This window comes from Mugil cephalus, chromosome 17, assembly GCF_022458985.1.
Source record: "Mugil cephalus isolate CIBA_MC_2020 chromosome 17, CIBA_Mcephalus_1.1, whole genome shotgun sequence".
Classification (NCBI taxonomy): Eukaryota; Metazoa; Chordata; class Actinopteri; order Mugiliformes; family Mugilidae; genus Mugil; species Mugil cephalus.
The window spans coordinates 2,086,388-2,113,683 of NC_061786.1; the positions used below are offsets into that span (position 1 = coordinate 2,086,388).

Below are 27,296 nucleotides of genomic sequence, written 5' to 3' on the forward strand. Positions count from 1 at the left end.
TTTGTACCAAGTGAAACATGAAAAGAGGCTAATTTGAACACGGTGTTGGCCATCAGCTACAGGCTGAACATGAGCCCCGTACAAGATGCCATCGGATGACAAATTATACAAGCAGCATAAGATCCTGTGTGGGAACAGCTGAGTTATTCATTATGCAAATATGCTAAATGGAATGAAATTGTCTGTACCCACCAGTATCTGCTCACTTTGATGATAAGCGTCCAATGGGATCTGACACGTAGAAAGTGCCTTCATAGGTTAAGGAAACGTGTAATGTCACAGACGAGCATGTCACTTTAAACAGAGGTGAGAAACCTGAGAAATCCCACTGATATTTAAAAATTTAGATCATTTTCACATCATGATAAAAGAGAAGACTGCTACTAACAGACCGACTTCTTTATTATGTGTACGCTGTTCGGGCTGTGGCCTCTGGTCCACACACTGTCCTACCATCCAGTTCCTGCTTATGTTAATCTCAGCTGTGGAGTTAATAAACATGGTAATGTATGCGTGTGGGCCCCGCTCCCACAGGGCAGACCCGTAGTGACATACGTTCCCCGAAATGAGTTATGGCACAAATAAAATGGCCCCTGAGGCCTCACAGTTGGATGGCAACACATCGGTGTCTGTGTCACTGTAGCAAGGTGGCCATTTTGGCTGTTGGCGGCCAGCCACAGCCCCAGCTGGGTGAAGACACATAAATCATTACAGCAGAGAAGAGAAGAAATAAAAGAGATTGCTTAACGGAGAAGAGGAAATCGAGGTCTAAACTCTTAAAACTCTAACGTGCTTGTCCAACTCTCTTAACATAAGGTTCAAAGCCCGGTAAAGTGCATATAGTACATTGATTATAAAGCTGTTCCATTTACCTGGAGATGAAAAGGGTTTTTAGTAACAATACAGATAGCATACTTTTCATTTCTCTTGATATTTTCTAAAAGATTGTTCATTTAATTTGTTAAAAGATCTACTTAAATTCTTGTTCATCTTGTCTGAAAGAAATTATTTTATAGGAATACCAATACTTTCTGTTCAAATGTTTCATAAACTGCTGTGGGAATGTAACTTACTTTAACTTCTTCCCTTTGATCAACTCCAAACACTGAGCCTGTCTAGGAAACTGACTTTCATCAGCAAATACTCTCTGGCCACCTGGATCATTTGTTTTCCACCATCTTATCAATTTTTGTTTAAATGCCCGCCCTTAATCAGGTTAAATTCCTGGTCTAAATCAGAATTAATTTCTCCCTGTCCACTTTGTGTGGTTCGTTAAAAAAAAAAAAAAAAAAAAAAAAAAGTGGCCTCTATCAAAAAACACAATTTTTGAAATTACTGGCTCAGATCAGAATAATTTCAAAACTATGACTACTGGCCTTTTTCCAGCTTTCCATTTATCTCAGGCTAAAGCAAATGACAGGCCCACCCAAAAAACAAAAGACATCTTTTAACTGTTTAGTCTGATTTCCAACCAGTATGGGATCGTGGATCACAAAAGTTTTGAAGATAATCCTATGGCTCAAGTAGTGTACTGCATACAGTACAATGTGCTATTGCAGTAGGGCAATGACAAATGTACTTGTCAAAATAGGAGTAGCATTTCAGACCTGCAAAATTAAATAGAAACACAGCAAAACAAATCTTTGGAGTAAGAATGATGCTGATGACGTGTTCTATCCAAAGACATAAAACAGTTATGACTCATCAGAGATTGGACATGGGCCTTCTGAGGGTGTCCTGTGGTGTCCTGTGGTGTCTGGCATTGAGGCATTGAGGGGAGGGTTCTCTGTGGATCATCCGACAGGATCAGTTTGGGATCTAGTGAATTTGGAGGGCAGGTCAATACCTTGTGCTGTTCTTCATGTTTTTGAGTTGTTTCTAAAGCGTTTCTGTGTGCCTGTGTCAGGCTGCATCCTGCTGGGGATGGCTGCTGGCATTGCTATGGGGTGGGGGTGCCTGGTCTGGTCTAGGTGGATGCTACATGTATAAGTAACACGCACATAAAAGCCAGGTCCAAAAGTTTCCCAGCAGAACATTATATTGGCACAAGATGGTCAATGTTATTTACCTCTCCTGTCAGTGGTTTTAATGTTGTGGCTAATCTGTGAGGTTCTGTTCATTGCTCCCTGTAGTCAAATAATCACAATCTCAGAACAGAACCTGGCCTCTGACTATCCTCCTCTTCCCTGAGACTGATAATTGCAAAGCCATTCTCACAGATACTCCCAATAAACTTCTCCATTGACTCAACATCATTCAAATCACCTCATTCACATCATTCAGTAATCATTATTACTAGCAGTAGGATTCTCCTTGTTGACCTGGGTGAGATCCTGGACACAAAGAACCCTGTATCAGTCAGTAATAAAAAAAATAATTAAACTTAGTTGGCAGACGTATGTATAAAACATGTCATGTTTGGATACAAGGACCTAGTGCGACTTCCTGAATCGCCATATCCACAGATGTCCCAACACTTGTGCCACCCTACCTTGACAATACCCCAAGTACCCATGATGCACTTGTGTTTTCTTTGGTCACGCCTCAGCACCAACTAAGTGTAATATTCAGCCTGGAAACAGACAGTGTTTGGTAAAACAACATATTGCACAAGCTGGCTTTTCAGCAGTTTCACTGTAGAAGGGAAGTGACAGCCAGAACCAAGGCGAGGCTCTCCAAATCCATGCACAGTGGGAATGCATATGTCACCACAAATGGTGCTGAAAACAGCACGACACCACGCACTGCTCTCTGACTACTACTTGCGTGTGAGAATATCCAACAGACGTGCATGCACGTGTTAAAAAAGAAGCAAGTGTAGTGAAACGGAAACGATGCTGAAGCTGCACCCCGACTCCATTGCCGCTTGGTACAACTCATCAGTGCCACTTCTTCTCCTGCCACTCCAAAAGGGAGGAGGGCTGATTCATTCTGCTGCCCTCTTTACAGACAGAAGAGTTATATTACCATCTTTTCAGGCTTAATGACGCCCCACACAGATACCAAAAGAGATCAAGCTGAACAAGCACTTTAATTAAAAAATAAATAAATAAAAGAGACATGAACAAGACAGGAGACTATTCTACAGTGTTGGCTTTGAATTAGAGTGAAGCAATTTGAATATATGTGTATAAATTAAATCTATGGCCATATAACACCTGTTCGACAGCTGCTTCCTTTTTTGCCTAAAGAATCACAATAATCAGATCTAAGGATTAAGAATCTGAGGCTGCTGGCAAACAGAACAAATAGTAGTGAATTCAACAACCAGGCCTCGAAGACTGTAATTGCACATTCATAGTATACACTGAAATCAATGCCATGCATAGAGAATGAAAATGACACTCTAAGTAGCAGTGATGCAATGTCAGCTCTCAACTGAATGTTTGTTTGCTATTATTAAATGGATAAGAATTAACTTTGATGTGACGAGAAAATTACTGCACCTGCATCTATGTAGGGCCATTATACCACAGTGAACTATATATATTTAACAATTTTACCATTGTGATTCTAAAACAAATATTTGCTTTCTAAAGATTGTTAAACCTATGTAGTGTGAAATCCTATCGACCAGTCCATGACACACTGTATTACGTTATTGAGCTGGTTTGCTTGGAAAGGACCTTGAGGGAATCAGACAAATGTTTAATTCCCAGGAGTTTCTTTTTCACACAGTTTCTTTACACCATTTCAAATGGGAGCCACAACACAGAGTATATACATCAGCGATAAGGAATGCTAACCTGAACTGAAAAGAAATAAAAAGGAAACACCAGCAGTCTATGTGGATGCCGATAAACTAAAGCAGTGAACCAAATCTTTCTCGTCTTGGAATGGTATTCAGGGTGTGTGTATTGCAAATCATGAGGAAAAATGTATGTCATTTAATGTGCTTTATGGCCTTTTTCTGCTTTTATCAATATCTCCCTCATATACTGTACCAACATGTACAGCGGTGTGAAAAAGTGTTTGCCCCCTCCCTGATTTCTCTTTTTTTTCTGTTTGTTACACCTAAATGTTTCAGATAATCAAGGTAATTTAAATATAAATAAATTTTTTTTTTTTTTTGAAGGAAAAATAAATCCAAACCTAAATGGTCCTGTGTGGAAAAACTGTTTGCCCCTCCTGTTAAAATATAACTTAACACACCCAGTCCTGATTACTGCCACACCTGTTCTCTATCAAGAAATCACTTAAATAGGACTTGCCTGACCAAGTGAAGTAGACCAAAAGATCCTCAAACGATAGAATCATGCCAAGATCAAGAGATATTCATGAACAAATGAGAAAGAAAGTCACCGAGATCTATCAGTCTGGTAAAGGTTATTAAGCCATTTCTACAGCTTTGGGACTCCAGCGAACCACAGTGAAAGCCATTATCCACAAATGGAGAAAACACGGAACAGTGATGAACCATCCCAGGAGTGTGTCCCATTACATCTGTTGTAAAAGTAACACAGCATTTCAGAAAAAGAACATTATACCAACAGTAAAATATGTGATGGTCTGGGGCTGTTTTGCTGCTTCAGGACCTGGAAGACTTGCTGTGATAAATGGAACCATGAATTCTACTGTCTCCCAAAAATCTTGAAGGAGAATTTCCGGCAGTCTGTTCATGACCTCAAGCTGAAGAGAATTTGGGTTTGCTGCAGGACAATGATCCAAAACACACCAGCACTCTTTCCCCCCCCCAAAATTAAAATTTGTTTAAATGCACATCAACATGAATCCAATATATTTTAGTAAAGGATAAATCTTTCAGTCGGCACACCGTTTCACACAGAGCGTCACCTGTTGATCGAAGCCTCCTGTACTCAGTAGGATCCGCCCTCTATCGCTGCTGACCTAATCACAAGGCCGCATATTACATGCCGTCACGTTCCTCGCAATTGGCCGAGAGCCTATTTAGTCCCCAAGTGAAATCCAGACCCACGCTGCAGAAAAGAAGCTAACAGTGCAGCTCATTCCCATCAGCTGATTGAGGCCAGAAAGTTTTGGTGATTCACTGGCCCTACCACATTTAGTTATGTTTAAATGTAAAGGTTGCATGTGTTGGAAATTTGAACTTGTATTATTTGAATAGCTTAATATTGAAAGAAAAATTATAATGATAATAATAATGTATATTTATAAATAGCATTAACTCTAATTTGATATAGAACACATATAGTGGTAGGGGTCCCTACTTAATCTGTACATCATTTTGGGGGTCCTTGGCATGAAAAACATTTGAAGACTCCTGGTTTAGAGCGCAATCACTTTTTCACACAGGCTGGATTTTGTTTTTCCCCTTAATAATAAAAATTTTCATTTAAAATCTGCATCTTGTGTTTACTTGAGTTATCTTTGACTAATATTTAAATTAGTTTGATGACTTGAAACACTTAAGTGTGAAAAGCATACAAAAAATAAGAAATGAGGAAGGGGCCCCACACTTTTTTGCACCAAAATAAAAAGAAAAAATGCAAAAACAAGGGTACAAGACACTCCAAATCCAAATAAATGGTTTTCTGCACTCAATGGCCAACACACTAAAGTGAAAGCTTCGTTGGTATATTAACCACAAGCTGGCATACAACTGACAAATGTGAATTGCCTAACCATGCACATCAAGGTTATCCAACCTTGCCATGTTTTATAATAGATTTCTGCAGATTATATGTAATTTAAACATTTTGCGATTGTGGACGACAGGGTGTGTGTCATGTAAGAGACAACATGTTCACTTTTCCTGGACTTGCTGATGTAATGCGCTTAAACTCTGTATACCAAAGCCTTTTCTTTAACACACACACAAAACAGGGGGGTGTGCAGTAGACAGAAAAGACCAACTGTACTGTATCTGAAAATAACAGAATAATTGCCTTGCCTCCTGCAGGCTCTAAAAGGCTGTCATAACAAGTAGTTTGAAAGCAAACGCTGTGCTCTGTCTAACAGCCACATTAACAGCTTCTCCAGGAGTACGGCTTCTGAAATGAAACAAGGAGAGACTGTCTGACATATCCACTTCAGATTTATTGTCCCTACAGAGTGCACATGCATTGACAAGCACATGCCCTCGCCCTTCAGACAGTGAGTGAGACAGCAAAATGTGGGGCAGCTATAGACCAGACTAAACCAAAAAAGTCTAAAAACAGGCCGAAAGATACACAAAGATAGACTGTGTAAAAACAATGAGTGTCTTTACATCTGCTGATTTTTGCCTTTTAAATAATAATGGTCTGAACATTATGGTATAATAAATATGAAAGTGAAATAAAATTCAAACTCTCCAGTGAGCAAAGGATTTCTTTCTGTACTGTTACTAGTACAGATTTATAAATTATATCAAAACATGTTTGTTCTGTAAACAATATTTACTAGAATGTATTAACTGTATGAATTTTAGGGTATTAAATGATGACTTAACATGAAGTGGTGCACATAAAATATAGGAAAGCAAGCTACTATTTAAAGCAGGAAAGGCCTGATCAGCTACCTTTATTGCTTGTACTGTGGAGCAAGTGAGAGGTTATTCAACAAATATTCCCTCATATTCACTTCTGCTGAATTAGTTCTATTTAAGTGTGTATTTTCTGTTTCTCTGCATTCCCCCACTCCCTCCATTGGACTTTTACATCATAACTTCATTTTATTTCTCCTTTGATGGAGCAGATGTTTGAAAATTGATTCCCAATTTTTTGTGCATTTCCTAACTACCTTAAGTACGTCATTACATCAACAATATTTCTATATTAGCCACATTAGGAACAGGACATTATGACCTTTTGAAGGACAAAACAGAGTCTGTAACTGTAGGTAAATGTAATGTGACCTAAAAGGGACAATTCTGTGAAAGGCAGGTACCAGAAGTACTCAGGATGCTAACTTGTGCTTTGTTGCCTTCTCCTTCCTCTGATGACCTCCAAAATTTGTAAGGCATCCCTCATACTTAAAAGCTTCTCAAAGAGACGATTAGCAGGGGAAGAGGAGGCTTCAGGAGCAGGAAGAGTGAGGAAACATATGTTAAGTCAAATTATAACAGACTCCATTTTTTTCGAGCTTACCTCCTTCCCGAGGTCTTCCCTGATGACCTGCTGGATCTCCTCCATGCTGCTCTGAGGAGCTCGGCTGTGGAGCACCTTCAGTGTAGAAGTGTACTCTTGGGGTAACAGGTAATCCAGAGCACCAAGGTGTTGACCCACTTTGATGAAGGTTCCCCGGTTGGCACAGCACAAGTCCCGAAGACGCTCTGCAGATCGTAGATGTACCTGAATGTTGTGTAACACACATAAAAAAAAATAAATAAATAACAACCTAATAAGGGCTAGTTAGAAAAAGTGAGGATCATTCAAATCAAATGAGAACACCGAACCAATGTCATGGCACCTTTAGCCCAGCATGTAAATTAAATTTAAAAAGTTCAGTCTAAAACTAAAACCATCCTGAGAGCGCATTTACACAACCACTGAAAAATGATGGTTCCAAATCAGGAAGTATTTCTCTAACGTTGGCAACATGTACATGGACAACAGGCTTCCACTAATAATTGAAATTAGAGCCTTATCAGACATAAACATGCCATATGTAACCACCAAAGCTGGAACAGAACAGCTCAATTCAGCCAGGTTGGAAGAAAATTCCATTTGGATTAAGAGAAGATGTCATGTAAACCTGTGCAAATATTAACAACTAAAAGTACAATTCAATTTCTTGATCCAAATATTCCTCTCTGTCTGGAATTAATTCATTCCTTCTGTGCCTGTTTGCCCCAAACCACATGTTATGTTACGAAATTCCAGGAGGGCAGTAGCAAAACTATGAGTTTCTGAACCATCAAATAAAGGCGGAATCAATGTTGGGCTGCACTGTTGAATATGTGGGTCCGTCTCAGTCTGTCATTTTTATCTATTGAATGACTGCAGTGTTATCAATAAATAAATTCAACACTCCACAGAAGGCCGACTCACTTCATTCATTAGTTTCTGATTGATGTTTTGGGGCATGTAAATGTTTTATCAGATCATTCCAATGTAAATTTGGAATCTCTGATCAGAATGATTTTAACTGGGTTGAAGGAGTCTCGTTCATGTAAATATGCTTCAGTAAAAGTGATGGTCAATGATGGATGCGCATAGTAAATCTAGTTAATACTGTGCTACTAAATCTAGGCTGGAGAGACCTCTTATCCACCCTGCAACTGTGATTTTTCATGTGCATGCCGTCTCCTACACAATATCAGAAATTAAAAAACCTTTTCTTAAGTATTAGGCTTTATGCACAGCATTATCACATAAGTAAAAGAAAAGAACAAAAAACAAAACAGAAAACTAGAATTTTTGAAAAAGCGGTCTAAAATGATTGTGCATGCTGAAGAATTACAACTACTCTTCAGTAAATCAAAGTTACAAATCAAAAATGAGGACAAATAGTTAATTCAAATCTAAATGAAAATCAGTATTACCAATTCATAAGGCACATGATCAGATGAGATGCTATTTTAAGGACTCTAGAAGGTGTGTGTGGGTGTGTGTGTGCGTGCATGCGTGCGGATATGTGTGCGTGCAGTGGTCGTCTCGTCTGTCCCATTTGAACCAGCTGGAAGTGATAATGCTTATAGAGAGCTCCTCTCCTGAGACCAGTGCAAATAAAAAGGCGTGAAATTAGCTCCCCTTAACCTCTGCAACACACACACACACACACACACACACACACACACACACACACACACACACACACACACACACACACACACACACACACACACACACACACACACACACACACACACACACACACACACACACACACAGCATGCTCCCATGGGGCCATTTGACATAAGTGTCATCTGGGCGATGATGACAAAGCAATGACAGAAACAAGTCACTAGAGATTACCAGATGAGCCTTTCTGCTTAGAAATGCACTATGAGCCCTTTCTAACAGCCATCAGTACACCACAATCACCTACTCATTACCAACCATGTGGAACAGAAAAATCTTTTACCAACTTGTAAATGGAAGAATTATTAATGGGGTTTATCACACAAAAAGTCCTTTTTTTACAGTAATACCTAATATATAATTGAAGGGTGACAAATAATGCATTCAGAGGACCTTGTGTTGAAATAAATTCCAGACTCCCTCTCAGTGAAATGATAGAAAAGAAAATAATTCCCATTTCAGAAGATTTTCTTACATCTTCTTATTCAGATCTTCAGATTTAGTACTGAGGATTGTTTTGTGTTATATATATATACATATATGTTTATTTATGTAGTCGCTTCTCTGTATGTTAAAAAAATATACACATCTTATCATCTATAAAGTGGATGATGACAGAGCAGGATTATATACCGTATCCTGTTCTGATGTTTACGCAGATTATTACTAGTAAACTAGGAGACCCATGAAAGGTGCATGCTTTTCTGCAGGATGAGATTCAATAAAAAAACAGCAAAAATCTAAATTGCTATAAAGTGTATAATTTTTACTATTATTATTAGTACACAAACGCAGTGTAGAGACAGCCTGATAAATATGTCATTGTCATTTGAGTCTGATGAGAGCCTCTTCCTTCCTTCCTTCCTTCCTCACAGCTACAGCTCTTGTGGAAGAATGCGTTTGGAAGTTCATTTGGGGTTGATCAGAATGAAAATATGGCATCAGTTTGCCAACGGCTCATGGCCTAATCATCAGATCAATAATCTCTCCTCTCCTTCTCCTCTCTCCCGGTAATCAGTATGCTTTGTTGGAAGGAGGCGGGCTCACAGCTTGAGGATGACATCACCATAGCGATGGTGCTCGCAGACAGCCTGAGGGGAATGCAGCTTTGGGATAGGCTGACGCTCGCCACAGCCCACCATCTCCACACATGCGCAGTGCAATCAAATGGGCCGTTAGCATGTAGACACATAGGTTAATTTGTGGTACAACACAGAGACACGGGAGATCAGAGCAGAATGCCTCTGGGTATCTCTACTCACATCCTCTTCACACAGTTGGCAAGGATACAAAATAAAAGGCTGGGGGTTGAGAGAAAGGGAGAGGGAGCGTGCTTGTGTGCGTCGTGAGGGCTTTGGAGGGTGGTGTATAATGGACGAGAGGGTGAGAGGAAGCAAGACAGTAAAAAAGAACGGATAAAGCAAGAAGCCGTGAAATGGGAGGTACCAAATGTGCAAGGACATAAGTCAGAAAGGAAAAAAAGAAAACACCTTTAGTTGCTGTTAATTTACTGAATTAAAAATACACTTTAACAGAATCAGCTTGTTCCCACTCAAAATGTTTTTGTGATTAAATAAACCAAAAATGTATTCACAGGATGAAAGAAAGATTTTAAGCTACTGTAAAGTATGAAGTATTTGATCCAAAAATGACAATATTCCAAACCTAAGTCATATTTTGTTTGAACAGTCTTTTTTCCTAAATGTAGCATTTTCAGATTAACATGTTAATACCGTTTCAGGTTTCAGGGGACGTACTTTGGACATTTATGCATTTGGAAAATGAGTCTCAATTATTTATTTATTTATTTATTTTACTGTGACATTTGGCCTCTTGTATCTTTCACTCTAGTTTGAGTGCTGTCGACTATGTATAGTCGGCCTCACCTCTACACATAGCGTTGATTCTGTGTCGAGGTCCTTGGGAGGTGTGGGACCCTCTTCTTCGCTGGAGTTGGTCCAGGTGAGAGGTGGAGGGCTGAGTGGGCTTTGTGCTTGCTCCAAGGCTCTCTGTCTGCATGTTGGGGTTGCTTCCCTGCACCTTCAAGTCTGAGAACAGGTCCTGACTGCTGTTTGCCCTTATGCGGCATATAGCAGTTCAGAGTACCCACACTTTTTGGGGTCCCTAGGACAGACGATGGATTGTGCCCCAACTGGGGACTCCATTTTCCTCCTGAGGGACTTCACTGGTCACATGGGCAATGACAGCGAGACCTGGAGGAAAGGCCTGCCTGATCTGAACCCGACCGTTTAGTTATTGGACCATAACTAACACCATGTTCGAACATAAGGCTGTTCACTGGTGCTCTTGGCACCATGCCAGCCTAGGTCGTAGGTCGATGATTGACTTTATGGTCATATCATACAACCAGCGACAGCATGTTCTGGACACTCAGGTGAAGAGAGGAGCAGGGCTGTCAACTGATCACCAGCTGGTGATGATTTGGATCAGATGGTAGGGGAAGACGCCACGCAAACCTGGCAGGCCCAAACGAACGGCTTGTAACGCCTGGTGGAAGAACTTGTGAAAATGGTCTTCATCTTGCACCTCCGACAGAGTTTCAACCGTGTCCCGGGAGTGGCGGGTGGCAATCTAAATGGGTCATGTTTGCTTCGCCATTGTCAAGGAGGCTGTTGCGAGTTGTGGCCGCAAAGTGCTGGCCGTGGCGGAAGCTGTGAGACTGAAGAAGGAGGCCTACAGTGCATGGTTGGTTTGTGGGTCTCCGGAAGCAGCTGAGTAAGCAGTCACAAAGACAAAATCTGGGAGGAGTTTGGTGTGCCTATGGAGGAAGACTACGGATTGGTTCAAAAAAGGTTCTGGCAAACCATCCAGTGCCTCATGGGCCATCTAATCTCTGGGGCAGAAGTCACTGAGGTAGTGAAACAACTCCCTAGTCTAGTGGAGGGGCTTCACATGAGAACGAGATCCACCCTGGATATCTTCAGGCTCAGGATGTTAGGGCTGTCCTGGCTGACCGAGGAGCAACAATTCAGTTTTCGTCCCAGGCGTGAAACCATGGACCAGTGTTGTACCCTCGCTAGGGTGCTGGAGGGAAAATGGGAGTTTGCCCAACCAATCCCCATGTGTTTTGTGGATCTTGAGAAGGCTTACAACCATGTCCTAAGAGGCATCCTCTGGGGGATTCTCCAGGAGTATGGGGTGGATGGCCCCTTGCTAAGGACCATTCAGCCCCTATACCAGTCCCTCAGTCTTACAGAGCTGTTCAGGCATCTGGTAAGGATGCCTCCTGGATGCCTTCTGTTAGAGGTGTTCCTGGCATGTCCCAACGGAAGGAGGCCTCAGGGTCGACACAGGACACGATGGAGGGATTATATCTCCTGTCTGGCCTTGGAGCGAGTGGGGATTACTCTGGAGGAGCTAGTGGACGTGGCTGGGGGAAGGGTCGTCTGGACTTCTCTGCCAGACTGGTTTCTTTTCAGTGAGGGCTTGAGGAATGTTTAGTTCTCTAGCAGCAATGGTCAGTGCCATGGCATGAGAAAGCATTGAACAGAAACCTATGTTTTTATCTTTCACATCACTGAGATCTGCCCAGTGGTAACTCACTAAAGTATTGTGACTTGGGAGGCAATGTCACATCAGAATGTACAAAGACGTTATTTCACAGCAGGTGTTTAATGTTCAGCATACGGCCAACAGGGCAGGTAACACGCTGAGGAAAACTACTGCATATACTGCCACACACTACCATAACATGCTGTTTGCAGGACCATAGTTGACAGTTGTCTCCAATGTACCAATATGTTTAATGCTCCATATTTTCCGAATTCAGTAACATTCCTTAAATGTTTTTCAGTTCATCCAGATTTCACACTGTGTTCACACAGAGATACAGTCATAGTAGTGAGTTCTCATAAGCCCTCTGCTCTAATATCTTGATCAAGTTTTTTTGGCCGCTGATCCAATCTTGATTTTTATAATTAAGTATTAGCCGATCTGAGTCACAGTCCCATCTTAAATAGACAAAATATCCTTCCTTGGATTCATAAAGGCATTTCTTCTTGTCCTTGTACCTGGTACCTTGGCTCCAGAAAACCTTTGTGTTTCTGGTCATGGATCTTTTTAAGGTTCAATCGATAGTTTAGCAGACACTGAATAATTGGCGTGACAAGCTATAAGAGACAACCTGAAAAGAAAAGTTGATGTACACTACTATTGCTTATTTTGTATTATTAGAGGATTTTGAGAACCGAGCGTTTTCAAAGAGTGCTAATTAATCTGATCAGTCCAACACCGCTTCCCCAAAAACATATTGATGGATTTATGCCGTGATTTAAAACTCTCGTTGGAGCGAGGGACAAAATGCACCAAAGCCATCCCAGAGCACATCCTGCTCCTGTCCACCCTGAGATGTTGGGCCACCGGAACTTTAAGCAAGAGTTTGGAGTAAATGCGGCATTTCACAGCCGATGCCGGCAGTGTTGGATGAAATAATTTCTCTTGCCTCAGTTTACATCCAGTTCCCATACAGACATCACCAACAAGCACAAATTAAACGTGAATTTCGGGCCATTGCCGTATTCCCAAACATAATTTACAGTCATAGATTGATCCGCATCGCAATAAACCACACCATAGTTACGGGAACGGGGAAGGATTTCGTCCAATCAATACACAAATAACAGGAGATGCAACTACATCTTGTAGAAACGCACTTCAGTGTAAACCTCGAGAGCGGTGATACAAAGATTTTAGGTCAGTCTGTCTGTTAGCTGATGTTTGCAATGTGAGAAATTAATTTTTTTCTTTATTTTAATTTGCTCTAATTAAATTTATTTAACATTTGCGATGCGCATGCATCAATCTATTTCAGCGACTCGTTTATTTGCAGTAAAGTAGTTTCGCACAGGCTCTTTCTCCTTGCCGTGATTTCGGTGACGGTAAAAAAAATAAATAAATAAAAATAAAAAAATCCCTTCACACATTCTTAAAGGGATTGTTGCTGCCATATATGTTCAATTCGGGGCGTTTCTGAAAGCAAATGACCCAAACCATGCACAAGCACAGTAGTTAAGTACAGGTGGGGTTTATCATCACTGATTACTTATTAATGTGCGTAGGACTGGTGTCTGCACGTTTGATAAATCCAGATTTATTTGTACTTACACACATTCTATATTTCATTCCTACGTCACAATTCAGCACCTTTTCTACACATGGTTTGATAAATGACGCCCCATGAGGCATAGGCTTATTCTAAATAGCTTGGTGTTTAGAATCTTGGTTTTGAAAGTGCTCAATGTGTACGGTTTAACCCTTTATGGGGAAAGGAACCATATGGTAACTTCAACATGTATTTTAAATTAACTCCCTGTGCCTCTCAGTAGTTGTGTTTCCATTAGTTTTTCTCAAAATAAAACGATAGTACTGAAATTTCAATAAATAACAATTGCGCTTTGAATGTCTTTCCCTGAAAGGTGTTTTTTTGCAAAAATATGATATTCCATAATTCTCTTAAATTCTCCTTACTGGAGACTTCACTTTGAGGAAGATGGACTTCAAATGAACTGGTTACATGACCCCCTTTGTCATCTCCAGTGACGGGGAAATCCCACCTTATAAGAGTGTAAAATGTTTTAGCAATATAGAGTCTTTTTTTAAATGTAGATATTTTTTACTATATTTTCAGGTTTTGCGCATTTCTATGGGTAATGGAAAGCAGGAAGTGAGGTTCAGGAGCATTTGGTTTTCACTCAGTCAGTCAGTACAGATCAAGGAAACATTCTCAGGGCAAATCCTTGTCAAATATAGTCAGCAAGGTCTAGCTCTGCATGAGCGCTGAGCGTAACTGCTTTATTAGGTACCATGAAGAACCGTCCTAAATTTGTCTCATGTAATAATGTCTAGGTTGACAAGTTCCAGAATAAGCACTTAGGCGCTAATGGTCTAAATACATGTTTACATTTGTTTACCACTTAAGGTTTATAAACCAATTTACTGATCTCGATTTTCTCCATGAAAATTTGAAATTTTGAATTTCCAAATACTAACAAATAGTTAGGGTTTGTATGCAGGGTCATGAAGTCAGACAGCAAGTATTTAAATATTCCCCAATGCAGTTGGCAAAACGGAAAATCCCTAAATTCTATATGTGCTACATTAGACAAGGTGAAGACAAATATTTCTTATGTAAGTAATTTTTGAAAAGCTGCCAGAAATTTGGGCATTTTTAGTGATTGCATCCTGCATTTGTGCTACTCCTAGTTAGAGTGATCCACAGAGTCACAGTTGGCACATTGACGTGTGCACTGTTGTATTAATGATGTTTAAGGAAAGTTGCTCTTTTAGGCATGCTGATCTGATTCAGTATCACAGCTTACCAGGTCATTAAAGTGTTTGGCCCTCTTCACACTTGGAGTGGACAGCCTTAAGTAGGTCTATTCACACACGGCATTAGAAAGCATCTCCACATATGTCTCCAGGGACCACTTGTGACTGGACTTAGCTTCTGCTGTCAATATACAAATGAACATCTACATCTACTTGAGAACAGACAAATACTGCGCAAGACAATGGATAATTTTTTATGCTGCCGTTTCAAAACCATGAACCAAGTGACACAAAATGTGTCGGAACACTTGATGATGAGCTCAGCCTCTCTTACTTATGGAAAGCACAACCAATAAGCCATTATTTATCCATCTCTGGCCCTCATCTCCTAACAAGTACATTAATGTCCCAGTTGTGCTCTTTGCAACAGTGAAAGAAAACCTCTGATAATAAAGGTAAATAAAGACAACGGTTCTTATTGAAGAAATACAGTTAACTCTCCAGATGGGTAGTCTGCATACATCAAAATCAATGCATTAATTAACTACACGCAAATACTGTATTCATGATGGAATTACAAATAGCCTGCTCATATTAAATCAATTATCTTCTCCATTTATTCGTGTTTAGATTATAAGTTTAGTTTGAGAAGAGCTGCAAGTACCTGATATGTAAAAAGGCTTGCACTGCTTACAGTGCTTTTGTATTTCTCTTCAGGCACTGATCAGATCATTGTCACATTTTTGATTATTTCAAGTACTCCTATACTTTAAAAGCAAAAAGTGAAATCGTAAGTTAATTAGGTTACTGGAAGTGAGCCATCTGTAACTCCTGTTTTTTCCCCAAGGTGACCAGTCGGGAAGTCAGACATGAAAAAGGTCTGATCTAAACTGATCTAAATGCTAAAGACAACAACTGCATGTGCCACATGCGGAATGTTTCTTTGCTTTATGATACAATACGATACAATACGATACGATAAACAGCCAGATCTATAAAGATCCAACGTTGATCGTGTGATTAATCCATTGACTGTACTATGGACAAACCCATCGTGACGTGGCCCACACTCAGATACTCCAAATACGGACAAGGGGGTCGTGTCAGACATTGAGACCCACCCACCCAACTATCCACTACGTGTTAGCACAGGCTACCTACATCACTCAAATTGGGAACGCCCTTAATTATGTAGAATTTTAAACCTTAATAAAAAATAAACAAGTGAGTTAGAAAAATACATACAGTTGTCATGAATAGTAAAATAAACCACTGAGACCGAAATGTTTTTTTTTTGTACAGGGTTGTAAGCATGTTTAATATAGCTGTAAAGTTGGGCTTTTAACATGGGGGTCTGTGGGGATTTACTCCCTTTTGGAGTCAGCCTCAAGTGGCCACTCAAAACCTGCAGTTTTTTTCATTTCAGCATTGGCTCAGACTAGCGATCACTGACTCACCGCCGGTTCCGACTAATCAATTCCTTCAGAATCGTACGCCGGCAATGTTATCAATTCTCTTAACGATTCTTAACGATAACCCCATTTTCGGTAGGTGATCTATAAAGCCTAGATGTAGTATGTATTGCAGCCCATTTTAGCTCATCGGCTTATCTACAGTTAACTTTTAAAAATAACATCACAGCACAACATTTCTGGTGGCTATTACATCATCAGAATTATAATTATGTAAAGTACATGTTGATTCTGTCCTAACCACTGTAGTATTTCATTTACAAATGATTTTAGGGGGATGACAAGGGTTTTAAATCCCAAATATCACCCCCCATCGAGGAAACTCTTGCAAACCACCTTATCCCAGCCTGGTACCATTTACCATTTATATCCCTTAAAAACTGTAATTTACTGACATTTGGTTTATTTGGTAACATGTACATTTAAAAAAAGGTTATCAAGGCCACTTATGTCCACTTATGTCCAATGTCCACTTACACTGCATTTACAATTCCTTTTTAAAAAAAGGATTAAGTTGTAATTGTTGTTTATTATTGTTTATTGTATCAGTCTAATTTTCTTTCTACTATGTATGTTTGAATTTGAGAAAACATTAGTTTGCTTTTCCAGCAGAAGACTGTAGAACTCCTTTTTTGACACTCAATGAACTACTCAGGAACTGTTAAGAGAATTGATAGGGAATTGTATCGATAGCCAGAATCGACAATGGCATTGATTGATAAAAACTTATCAATTCCCACCCCTACCTCAGACCTGGAGGCGATTAAATATTTTGAATGTATTGACAGTCCCAATTCCTGTTTCTGGCATCAGACAAAAATGACAATTAAAAACAGATGAAAGTAGGTTTGGGTCAGCGCACATTAAGCTATTACACTACATACAGTGACATCCAAGTTACTAAACTGCTCTTTGAACACAATTTTTTAAGACTGCAATAGCATTTTCCCTTAACTTTGTATCTACATCTGGGAAATGGCTGTTTGAGTGTGTTAATGGTATTGTTGAACATCAGCTTTATGCATCTTTTGTGAACTGTATGTTTCCTTTGTCTAGAAACTCATGTCTGATGGGAAATTTCTGAGACCTGGCTAATGCAAGATGATCACCTTATGTCTTGTTCTTGCCATAGTGTTACATTTTAGATGAAATTGTCACTCTTCAGCAACCTCACCTTTCCCTGACCCACAACTTCTTTCCTACGTAGCGATTCTGTGCCTCAGTTTAAGATTTTGCTTCAACCTTCACATTACGCTGTTCAATAATTCACTTGTATTATAATTTAATCATGTACTAGGCTACAGTATGAGTACTCTTCATTAATAGCACTCAAATCTTGCACTAGAATATTTCAACAATGGCAAAATACAGAAAAGCGGAACAAAATGTATTTCATAGTGACATACCATAGACGAGAAAAAAAAGACACAGTTCCATAAATTCACAGCAGAGTAGGAATCCTGTCTGTTTTAGGCAGTCTGTTGCAAAAGCTAAAATCTAAATTAACTTCTGAATTTTTTCCCCTTTTTTTCCTTTGTGCTTCTTTTTAACTCTATCTCTCTTTACGTGTGTAATTAAAGCATGGGCCTCCGGGCCAATTCCCTGTAGTGCAGGTCGGTGGACAGCCTTCAGATGCCATTAAGCACAGATGGCAAATTGTTTTCTCTGAATAACTCCTCCCCTCCCTTTGTGATCTCTGATTGTGTGCAAGTGTTGCAGGGTGAAGCAAGCCCATGAAGGCAGACGATTACACACAATGGTTAAATCAATTCCGCATAGATCCTCACCACAGACTAAGAGACAGACAAGTTCAATGGCCTGAACCAGACTGCTGTTAAAATATGTTTCCAGATATAAAACGTTTTTTTAAATAAAAATTATTCTTTAATTGTATGATGTGCATAAAAACAGTCAAAATCATCTTTAGAGTGTTAAGGACAGGGATTGCTCAAAAACAGCCAGCTTTTAGTACAGTATATTTCATCATGAATTGTGTACACAGGAAGTGTAGCGTGACTCAAACGGGAGCATAAAAGAAATGGTCAAATTTGGTGCAGCTAAGGCTGACATAACATGACATTTACAGTGCTCATAAATGCTTTCATATGTGATGTATAGTAGAAGATAAAAGATATCCATGTTCACAACTTGTGAGCATGGGCTGAGCTACACACAGAAAATTGCAGAACGTGTTGAATGTGGTTTAAAAATCTGACCAACTACAATAAAAAAAACACTATCTTTAGATTCTACCATGTTTAATGACAGACTCAAGCTGATCTGAAACTTTCATATTTATTGATCTTTTCAGTCATGTCCTAAGGAATATGCATTTGATGAAAAGATAGGCAACACTGTAATGCGTGTTAAGTGTGCCACAGCCAGGAAGAAATTCAGTGAGTTGATACGTTGGTTGCTGCGTTTTTAAACCCCAGAGCTATGCTAGCAGTTCTATACTAGTTGTAACCAACTCGTTCCTTAAAGAATAGGTTGACAATTTTCCCACTCTGTGCTCACATGCAACTGGAACTGAATGTGCTTGGCGTAATTACTCATCCTGGTCACAGTGCACATTGAAAGATTCCTTCCTTATGTATTGAAAGACTGACTGATTTATCTAACTTGGTTTAGCTTCAGATACATTTACATGAATGCATTTTTGCAAGGAAAGAAATTTTTTCAGTCTGTCCTCCATCGCTGACACTGCACTATGAATGAATTTCTTAGTCTGAGCAGGAAGAATGAGCTAAATCCATTTTCATGTTCAGATGGACGCTAAGGACACCGGACTCGGAAAGACTCAATTTGAAAGCCTGTTAATCTATCGTTAATGCAGAGACTTGAGGAAGATTTTCCTCTGAATATCTCATTCTGAGAGGACATGTACAGGTACAATTCCCATAAAGTCATATTATATTATATTATATTATATTATATTATATTATATTATATTATATTATATTATATTTTTGGCTGAAGAATTAATGCTTACAACTTGTTCAGTCTTAATCTGATTATTTCAGTGACTCTGACATCATTTTAGTCAATGAGACGCTCTTTTTCTGGTTAATTTCATTTCTTTGATACTCCTTCAGTGCAACAGAAGCAATTATACAACAGTGCATTAAATATTGAGAAGTACCAGTACTAAACCTAACAAGCAAACAGCTCGCTTCCTAAGTACAAACAGCGCTGGATGGTAATAAAATAGTTTATGAGTGGAAACATTTAGATTTTAGACAGTTTTCATCAGGATTCTGTGATAATTGATATTACAGACAACTGGGATGTATAATTAATAATGTCCTAAGGTTTTGTAAGAGGTGTGAATGTGTGGTGTGCAGCTGGACAGCAGACAGCAGGGTCCTATACTGGGAGCCCAGCTGCAGTAATTGATTTCTGCTGCCACACCAGGGCTAAATGACTGGGATTAGTGGACTATGAACAAGGCCTATTTATTACTGGGATGCTCATGATTAGCTCGTTACTCAGTTCACTGAGGCTCATCTAGCCGCCTGTCACAGGGGAAAGGAGAAACTGTGTGTGGATGTGTGTGTTTGTGCTTAGATTTAAGCCCATGTAGTCAATAGGCCTTGTCTACAAGTATTATAGCAGCAAAGCCTGTGGAATAATCAAAGCCATTCAAAAGAACTCCTCCAGCATTTAATACATCGATACATGTATGGTATCTAAATAGTCTGGGGCTCAGCTGAGACCCCTTCGCTGTGGCCCATATTAAAAAAAAAAAAAGTCATTTATTTGAAGAGAGCCCAACAGCAGTACAAGGTGGGGAAAATGCAAGCCATTTGTTATCTCTCATAGCTGTGTGTAAAAGCAAGCCCTTCATGTGCTGCTGTGATGGTGCTGTCTCTTTCTCACCATGATATGAGAAGAACAGTACAAAAAATATGGGACTCTATGTCAAATGTGTGTGTGTGTGTGTGTGTGTGTCGGGGGGGGGTCCACAAAGGGACAAGAGGAGGAGAGATGGTGGGGGTGATTTTTCAGTGGGAGCCACAGTTAATTTCATGCTCTGCATTTTATTGTCATGCCTCAGTAATTGTGCCTGAGAGCCACATGAACGGCAGAAACACTCTCTGCCACGAATCAGTGGATGCTCAGGATCAGTAAGAAACAGCAGTGCCGTCTATTAGTACATGGTACAGACGCACACATAATAATTAACTCTATAATTCCTGGGAATTTGCAAACATTACTTCTAGCAATTTGCCAATATTAAAAGTAGTTCAGTAAAAAAAAAAAAAAGTGCGATCAGCGCAAAAGTGAGGTCACCCCTGACAAATATCATCTATTGTAAAAAATAAATCAATCTTGTGACTAGAACTAAATGTAACTCCAGCAGTAGAATACAGATGCAACCGATTGTTTTTTAATCATATATTCATGACATATGCAGAGATTCAGGTGCCTAGCTATGACAAGGTATGCCTCCCACATTGCAGCTTGTAGTTTTGCTGTAAATCAGTGGTGACATAGGATGTAAGGTGCAGTGTCACACAGACCTACCCTGCTCTCTAGCACACTCTCTATACACTGCTGAAGCTGTGATGCTTTATATTTATTATATTTATGTAGTCAGGGATGTCCAGCTTTTCATTTTGTTCTCCTCCAGTAGATATGGCAGCCTAGTTTAAAATAAAAAGCCTTAACAAATGTAAATGTGGTGATTCCACCAACCTTTGAAATTGAAAAGGCCACCCAGAGGCTTGTTTTGTCACACATTTAATTCTCTACCCATACACCAGGCTGAGTCGAACTCCTCTCCTACACAATCTTCACTTTGGTCTCATTTTATTTACTCCAGTCTTCTATAGTAAAACCAAGGTGATTCCTGTACGGAAACAAAGGTCGATGAAGATAGTAACAGAAAATGTCAGTTGTCTAGCCCCAGCACTTGTCCGTCACATTTAGTTCCCCCCGGAAACATTTCTGCTCCAGTCTGATTTTGTACAATTTCTGACATTCTGATTCAGATTCTTTTTCTTTCTAAAATCTACATCTAAAATTGATGCCATACACAAAAAAATTACAATATTAGACTGACTGTAAAGTAACTCCTATATTGTCTGCAACACCGGACAAAACGGGACCCTGATCTTACTTACTTCATTTGTGCCTGCTTTTCCTTTCTAAGGATCTTATTACGCTATGCTTTGCGCAAAAGTTTAATGTCATCCACTGCAGGCCTAATGTCTTCACTGCACCACAAACCTAAAACAGCTTTAATAGTTTATACAGCATGACTGGATTTGTGTGTTAAGGTAAGTTTGTTGTCTACACTTATGCTGGGAAAATCAACCTCATCTTCTCGTATATTATATTCACTGCAGCAATTCAGAATGTGTTAAGCTATATTTACATATAGTGATCACCCCGAATACATACCAAGACCATAATTAGGGGCATATCCCCATTTCCTTCTAAAAAAATCTGTGTTGTCAATGCTGTATCATCCAATAATTGTATTGCTAGTTTGATCTTTAATTCAACTGCAGGGCTGAAAAAACTCTTAACATGTAAAATGTCGCTATCCATGTGCTGGCATCCAAATGCTGCAATGCGTGCCAGTTTTAAAACTCTGCACACTGCAGACCTCAGAAATTCAGCTTATTGGCTTAATCAGCATTAGGTGAACTCAGAATTCAGAAGATGTGAACAGTACAAATGTTCCTTTGTATGTAAACATACTGCACTAAAGCTGCTCTCTGCTACCCTTCATGTTAGAGTGGCCACTCCTTGAAAACATACGATGTTTAAAATGAGTGTTCTGCAGCGCTGTGGCCAGCTGTTGTCAGAGTCCTTTGTCCTGGGTGGCACAGAGCAGTGACATAGAAATGTATGAGTTTTTATACTGCTGCTGGTGCTGCTGCTGGAGATCAGCTTGTCAGTGATGATCTAACCACAGCAGGCAGCTGGGAAGCAAATGTTAAACGTTCCCTCCTCTCCATATCCCTCAAGGATTTTCCCGCCTCAGACTTGTGGGGCTGATAAGCTGCTGCCACGAGCACATCAAGGTCAGCAGTTATCTAGCCCCACCCCAGTATTTACATAGCGCGTCCCACACAAGTGCAGAGCTGGAGGAGCGGCGGTGGGCACTTATCTGAGCTGAGCACCATCTTTTTGTCATGTGGGAGAGCAGCAGTGCTGATTATCTGAAGAATGCAGCCAATGCTGACATCAGCTGGAGGAGAGATGAACTGCAATTCTCTCTAATACTGGAATTGATAGATTAATGCATCCTAAAGGTCACTTGATTTAAAAGACCAGTTCACTGTTTACTACTTATACTACTATTGGTAGTATAGCTACACACCAACATCCAAGAGAGTGTATGCTTTTAAGAGATGTGATTTTTACATTCAGGTGTACAGACTGACTCAACAACTGAGTGATAGTTAAGTTAACCTCTTTCAGTTTTTTTTAAATATTCCCCTTGAGGAACACAAATTTCAATATGCAAGGCCTGGTCAGATACCCCAGCCTTTCCTCTAAGGGTGTCAATAAGTCTCATCTAGAGGTCATAAAACTAAATCTAATTCTAGCCTTCCTTTAGTATGACAATCAGGCATCAGGCCAATGTATCAAGACATTTAGGCTTAGACAGTTTTATTGTAGTGTTGAAAGGACAAAAGCCAGAAGCCCCTCTGATTAGCACAATCTGGCAACTCCCTGACAATGAAATGAGCTGTGTAATACACCGATCGGGCATAACATTTTGAAAACCGTCCTAGTATTGTGTAGGTCTCCCTTGTGCCTCCAAAACAGTCTCTGACTCATCAGAGAGTTAGTGCACATGTACTGTTTGGAGGGTGTCCCGTGGTGTCCTTCAGCAGAATGTTGTTAGTGGGGGTCTTTGGGTCCTATGGGTTGAGGGGAGGGGCCTCTGTGGATCATCCAACAGATACTTGATCAGTTTGGGATCTAGTGAATTTGGAGGTCAGGTCAACACCTTGTGCTGTTCTTTATATATATTTGAGTTGTTCCTCAACCGTTCATGCTGCATCTTGCTGGGGATGGCTCCTGTCATCAAGGAGTGTCATTGATATGGGGTGGGGGTGCCTGTGGGGTGGTCTGATCTAGGTGGGTGGTACAAGTAACAGCCACATGAATGCCAGGTCCAAAAGTTTCACAGCAGAACAGTGAAACGTCACAGGATGGGTTAATGTTATCGACTTCACCCGTCAGTGGTTTTAATGTTGTGGCTGGGAAATTTTATGTAGCAGAAAAGTTTAACAGAACACAAGTGGCCCATGATTTTGACGTCATAAAATCCCTTCTCAAACCCATAAACCTAGTATGTAACAACATCACCCTCCCCAGCATGATTTAAACCAGTACTCTGGTCTAATCCGTTACTAGGAGCCTAATGGATCTTTTGCTCTCATTTGCTCTCACTCAAGAAAAAGATATTGGTCAAGGCGAGTCGCTCACTCCCAACTCAAACTGAATAGTCCAATGTCTTCCAGCAGTGAACCGCGGCCACAAATTTTTCAGCACCTCAGTGAAGCAGTGATGTGTCAACCAATAACATGTGTTTGTTTAACACAGGATGGATGAATGATGATATAACAACAACAACAAGCACATGAGCAGCATTTCAGTGGTGACTGACGGTCAATTTAACAGGCTACACTTGGCTGGCTTGCAACATTTTGGCTCGTATTGTAAACATGGCGTTATCCTGACAGCTTCACCCTCAGAGAAGGAAAACAAACAAAAAAAAAAATACTTGAGTTAGTGCTGACCTTCCTGACTGTAGTTTTGTAAATGTAAGTGAAGTTTTGATTTTGCATGGTAAGGAAAACCCCATTTGAATGGTCTCCAGTTTGTGGGCTAGCATGTTTCCATGTGAACAAACATGAAAGAACAAAGCCACATGCAAACCCCCTGGTAGAGTTCCAAATCGAAAAAAACTTGCATGACTTCATAAACTAGAATGATCCGCCTGCTGTTACATGTGTCTGGCAACTCATCAAGTTGTAGTTTGTATGTCTGTACCCAAATCATTTTTGTGAAACATTTTGATGTCATTGTGACCTCTACCTTTGGGATATTCAAGATCATGATTTGATCTTGTAGTAAAGTAGATAAAAACCAACAGCACTAGATCAATAATTAAAAAGTCCACCTGTTTCAATCACCCACTAGGTGGGCTGAACTCTTAACTGTAGTGTTTCTTAACTGTCTCAGAAAAAGCAGTGAACCATTTAAACTGTTCTCATGCTCTAGATAAGTGAGTCAGCTCAATGATGGCTGTGTAAGATGGAAACACTGAACTTATTGCCACAGCAGCTGATGTAGGGAGATATTTTTCCTCCGGTGTGAAGTCAATAATCACCATCCGTAAAGCCTCTGATCTCCATCCCCACGGTGCTTTCATATTACTGCGACAACCTCAGAAACATTCACTGTAATGGGGGTAAAAGACAACTCTTTATCTTTAACCTTGGGGTGGTGTTGAGAGAGAATTTGCATGATACTATGCAGATGTGCCGAGTGAATCAGCGTTTTGTTCTCCCTTTCATCTCAGCCATGAAAAGCCACCTTCAAAATGGCTGCTTCCCCAAATATGCTCGACGCTCCTGCCTTTTTCTCATGCAGCTGAGGAAGCAAGGGGATCATTAGACATCAGTATCTGTTTGTCCTCACTGTCACCAGTTCATCATGCCCCCCCCCCCCCCCTCCATCCTCCTCTTTTCACTCCATTCCTTAAAATAGCCTTGTGACTTGCAGTGCACTCATCTCGTCATGAGGCTGCTTTCAGTTTGTCGTTAATGTTCAATCTGTCGCTTTGTATGCCATCACGGCATTCTTCCAGAATGTTGAGGATGCTGCCTGACAAGGTAAACACCAATATCAGCGCTAATCTGTAAATATGATAGTTATCCAGTAAACCTTATAAGTCTGACACGGAGGTCAGCTGTTCAACTTCAAAGTTGATATTTTGTGCTAATTTATCAAACGTCACACTGTCAATGGAGCACAAACTTAGGTCGTTCTACATTAATCTAACAACAATAAACAACCTCTCACATAATTAATCACAAATGAAATGAAATGACTTGGTGAGAGGCGTGGCTCCAGAACAAAAGATGCACACCAGAATTTCTAGCTTCTCAGAATCCTTTCTTCCTCAAATAAATCTTTTCTATATATGGTTCAAGATCAGTGCATTCGTGATACAGTGGTGGAAAAAAAAGTTTTTGGACACCCTTAATATTTTACACCATCTCAAATATTATCATGAAATACTTGTGGAAAACTTTTTTTGCAGTCTTTTTTGTGTGGCTGCATTAGGCACAAACAAATACAAATTATATTTATTTTGTTTATTGTTTACGAGAAAAACTAACAAAACTAAATTCCTGACAGTTTCAATGTCAGTTCTCAACATTGTCAGTATCAAAGTCAAGAGTTTACAGAGAATATGTTCAAAACGACCTTCGTTAGTGGATCACTGGTACCAAAATGAATACTCAAAATTTCTTATGTATTTTTATGGAACTAATTAATTCTAAGTTTTTAATGGCTGTTTTAGGATTTGTTTAGTGTTTTGTCTGTGACTGTGCTAAAAGAAATAGTACTTTAAGACCTGAGAGTGATTGTTAATGAAATATTTGACAAATGCATGGGGTGTCCGAAAACATTTTTTCCACCACTATACATGTCAGAGCGACAGTGAAAAATGTCATGGCCTTCTGGCTGCACAATGCATACACACAAATGAATTTATGAATTTCTAAACGGTCACAGACCGGTCTAAATGTAGACCCTTCGTTGCTTTAAAGCTTTCCAATCCAAATACAGTGAAAATTCCCTTTTTGTTTCTAGCGGTTATAAAAACCCAATTTGAAAGTTATTTGGTTTTATATTTATGGTCTTGTGCGAGAAATGTTGAGTCTTTGGGAAGTAGAACGTTTTTTGAAAACACTTAATACTGACTGGCACCACTTCCTTACAGTCTAGTCATGGAAGATTCTGCAAGAGAAAGACTGTATGTGCCAAAACCAGCTGATATTATCTTGCAGTAACACAAACAAAAGTCTTAGCTAATGCTGTTGGATATTTAGATATAGCACATTGTGTCAATTTCTATGTTTTTATTTGTCACATTTTGATACAAATTTCCATAAACTTTTTAAAACAGTTTTAAATCCCTGTGGGAGGTATTCAATACTTCGGCCAATCCCTACCGCATAGGCCTCAGCCAACCTTTATGCATTATTCATGGGACTTAAGTAAGCTACATTTAATTTCCCAATCATCTGTTGGCATGGCTTGTAATGAGATGCTAATAGAAGTCTGAACTGCCTGAGAAGGGGAGAGAAGGAGGGAGAAAAACAGAGAAAGAGTGAAACGAGAGGCGTTTAGGGTTGTATAATCAGTCCAGAGATAAGAGCTCGCTGATGTTTCTGGTCTTTTTCATTCTATTGATGTGTTTTAATTTCTCCCTTTCTTTTGTCCTTTAATCTGTCTCATCAGGATGGGACTGGAGAGGGGGCGTGTGGAAAATCAACAAAGGAAGGAAGAAAGACAGATGCAGAGAAACAGTGCACATATGGTTCTGAGTTAATAAGTATAGCCATGAGTGATAATTATATTATATATATATAAATATATATTATATTATATAAAAAAAAGGTCTGTTAACCTTTGGGTCAGATAAAGACACCAAGGGTTGACACCACGAGACATGTACATATGCAGAGAGCAGGGAGCTGCATGGTTTTACAAGAGTATCAGGAACAGCATGCATTACTATTTAACAGTAAAATATCTTCTTTACATATTGACTGAAAAACTGAAATCT

The 27,296-nt window shown here is 39.8% G+C and overlaps 1 protein-coding gene across 4 annotated transcripts in view; it reads right to left on the minus strand.

The window, feature by feature from the left end:
- The window catches only part of adck1 (aarF domain containing kinase 1), an 87,269-nt gene that overhangs the window by 46,345 nt on the left and 13,628 nt on the right, over positions 1-27,296 (minus strand). For all 4 annotated transcript variants that reach the window (XM_047611797.1, XM_047611798.1, XM_047611799.1 and 1 more), the window contains one exon: positions 7,050-7,253. In XM_047611797.1, coding sequence (XP_047467753.1) covers positions 7,050-7,253 — 204 coding nt within the window. The remainder of the gene's footprint in view (positions 1-7,049; positions 7,254-27,296) is intronic.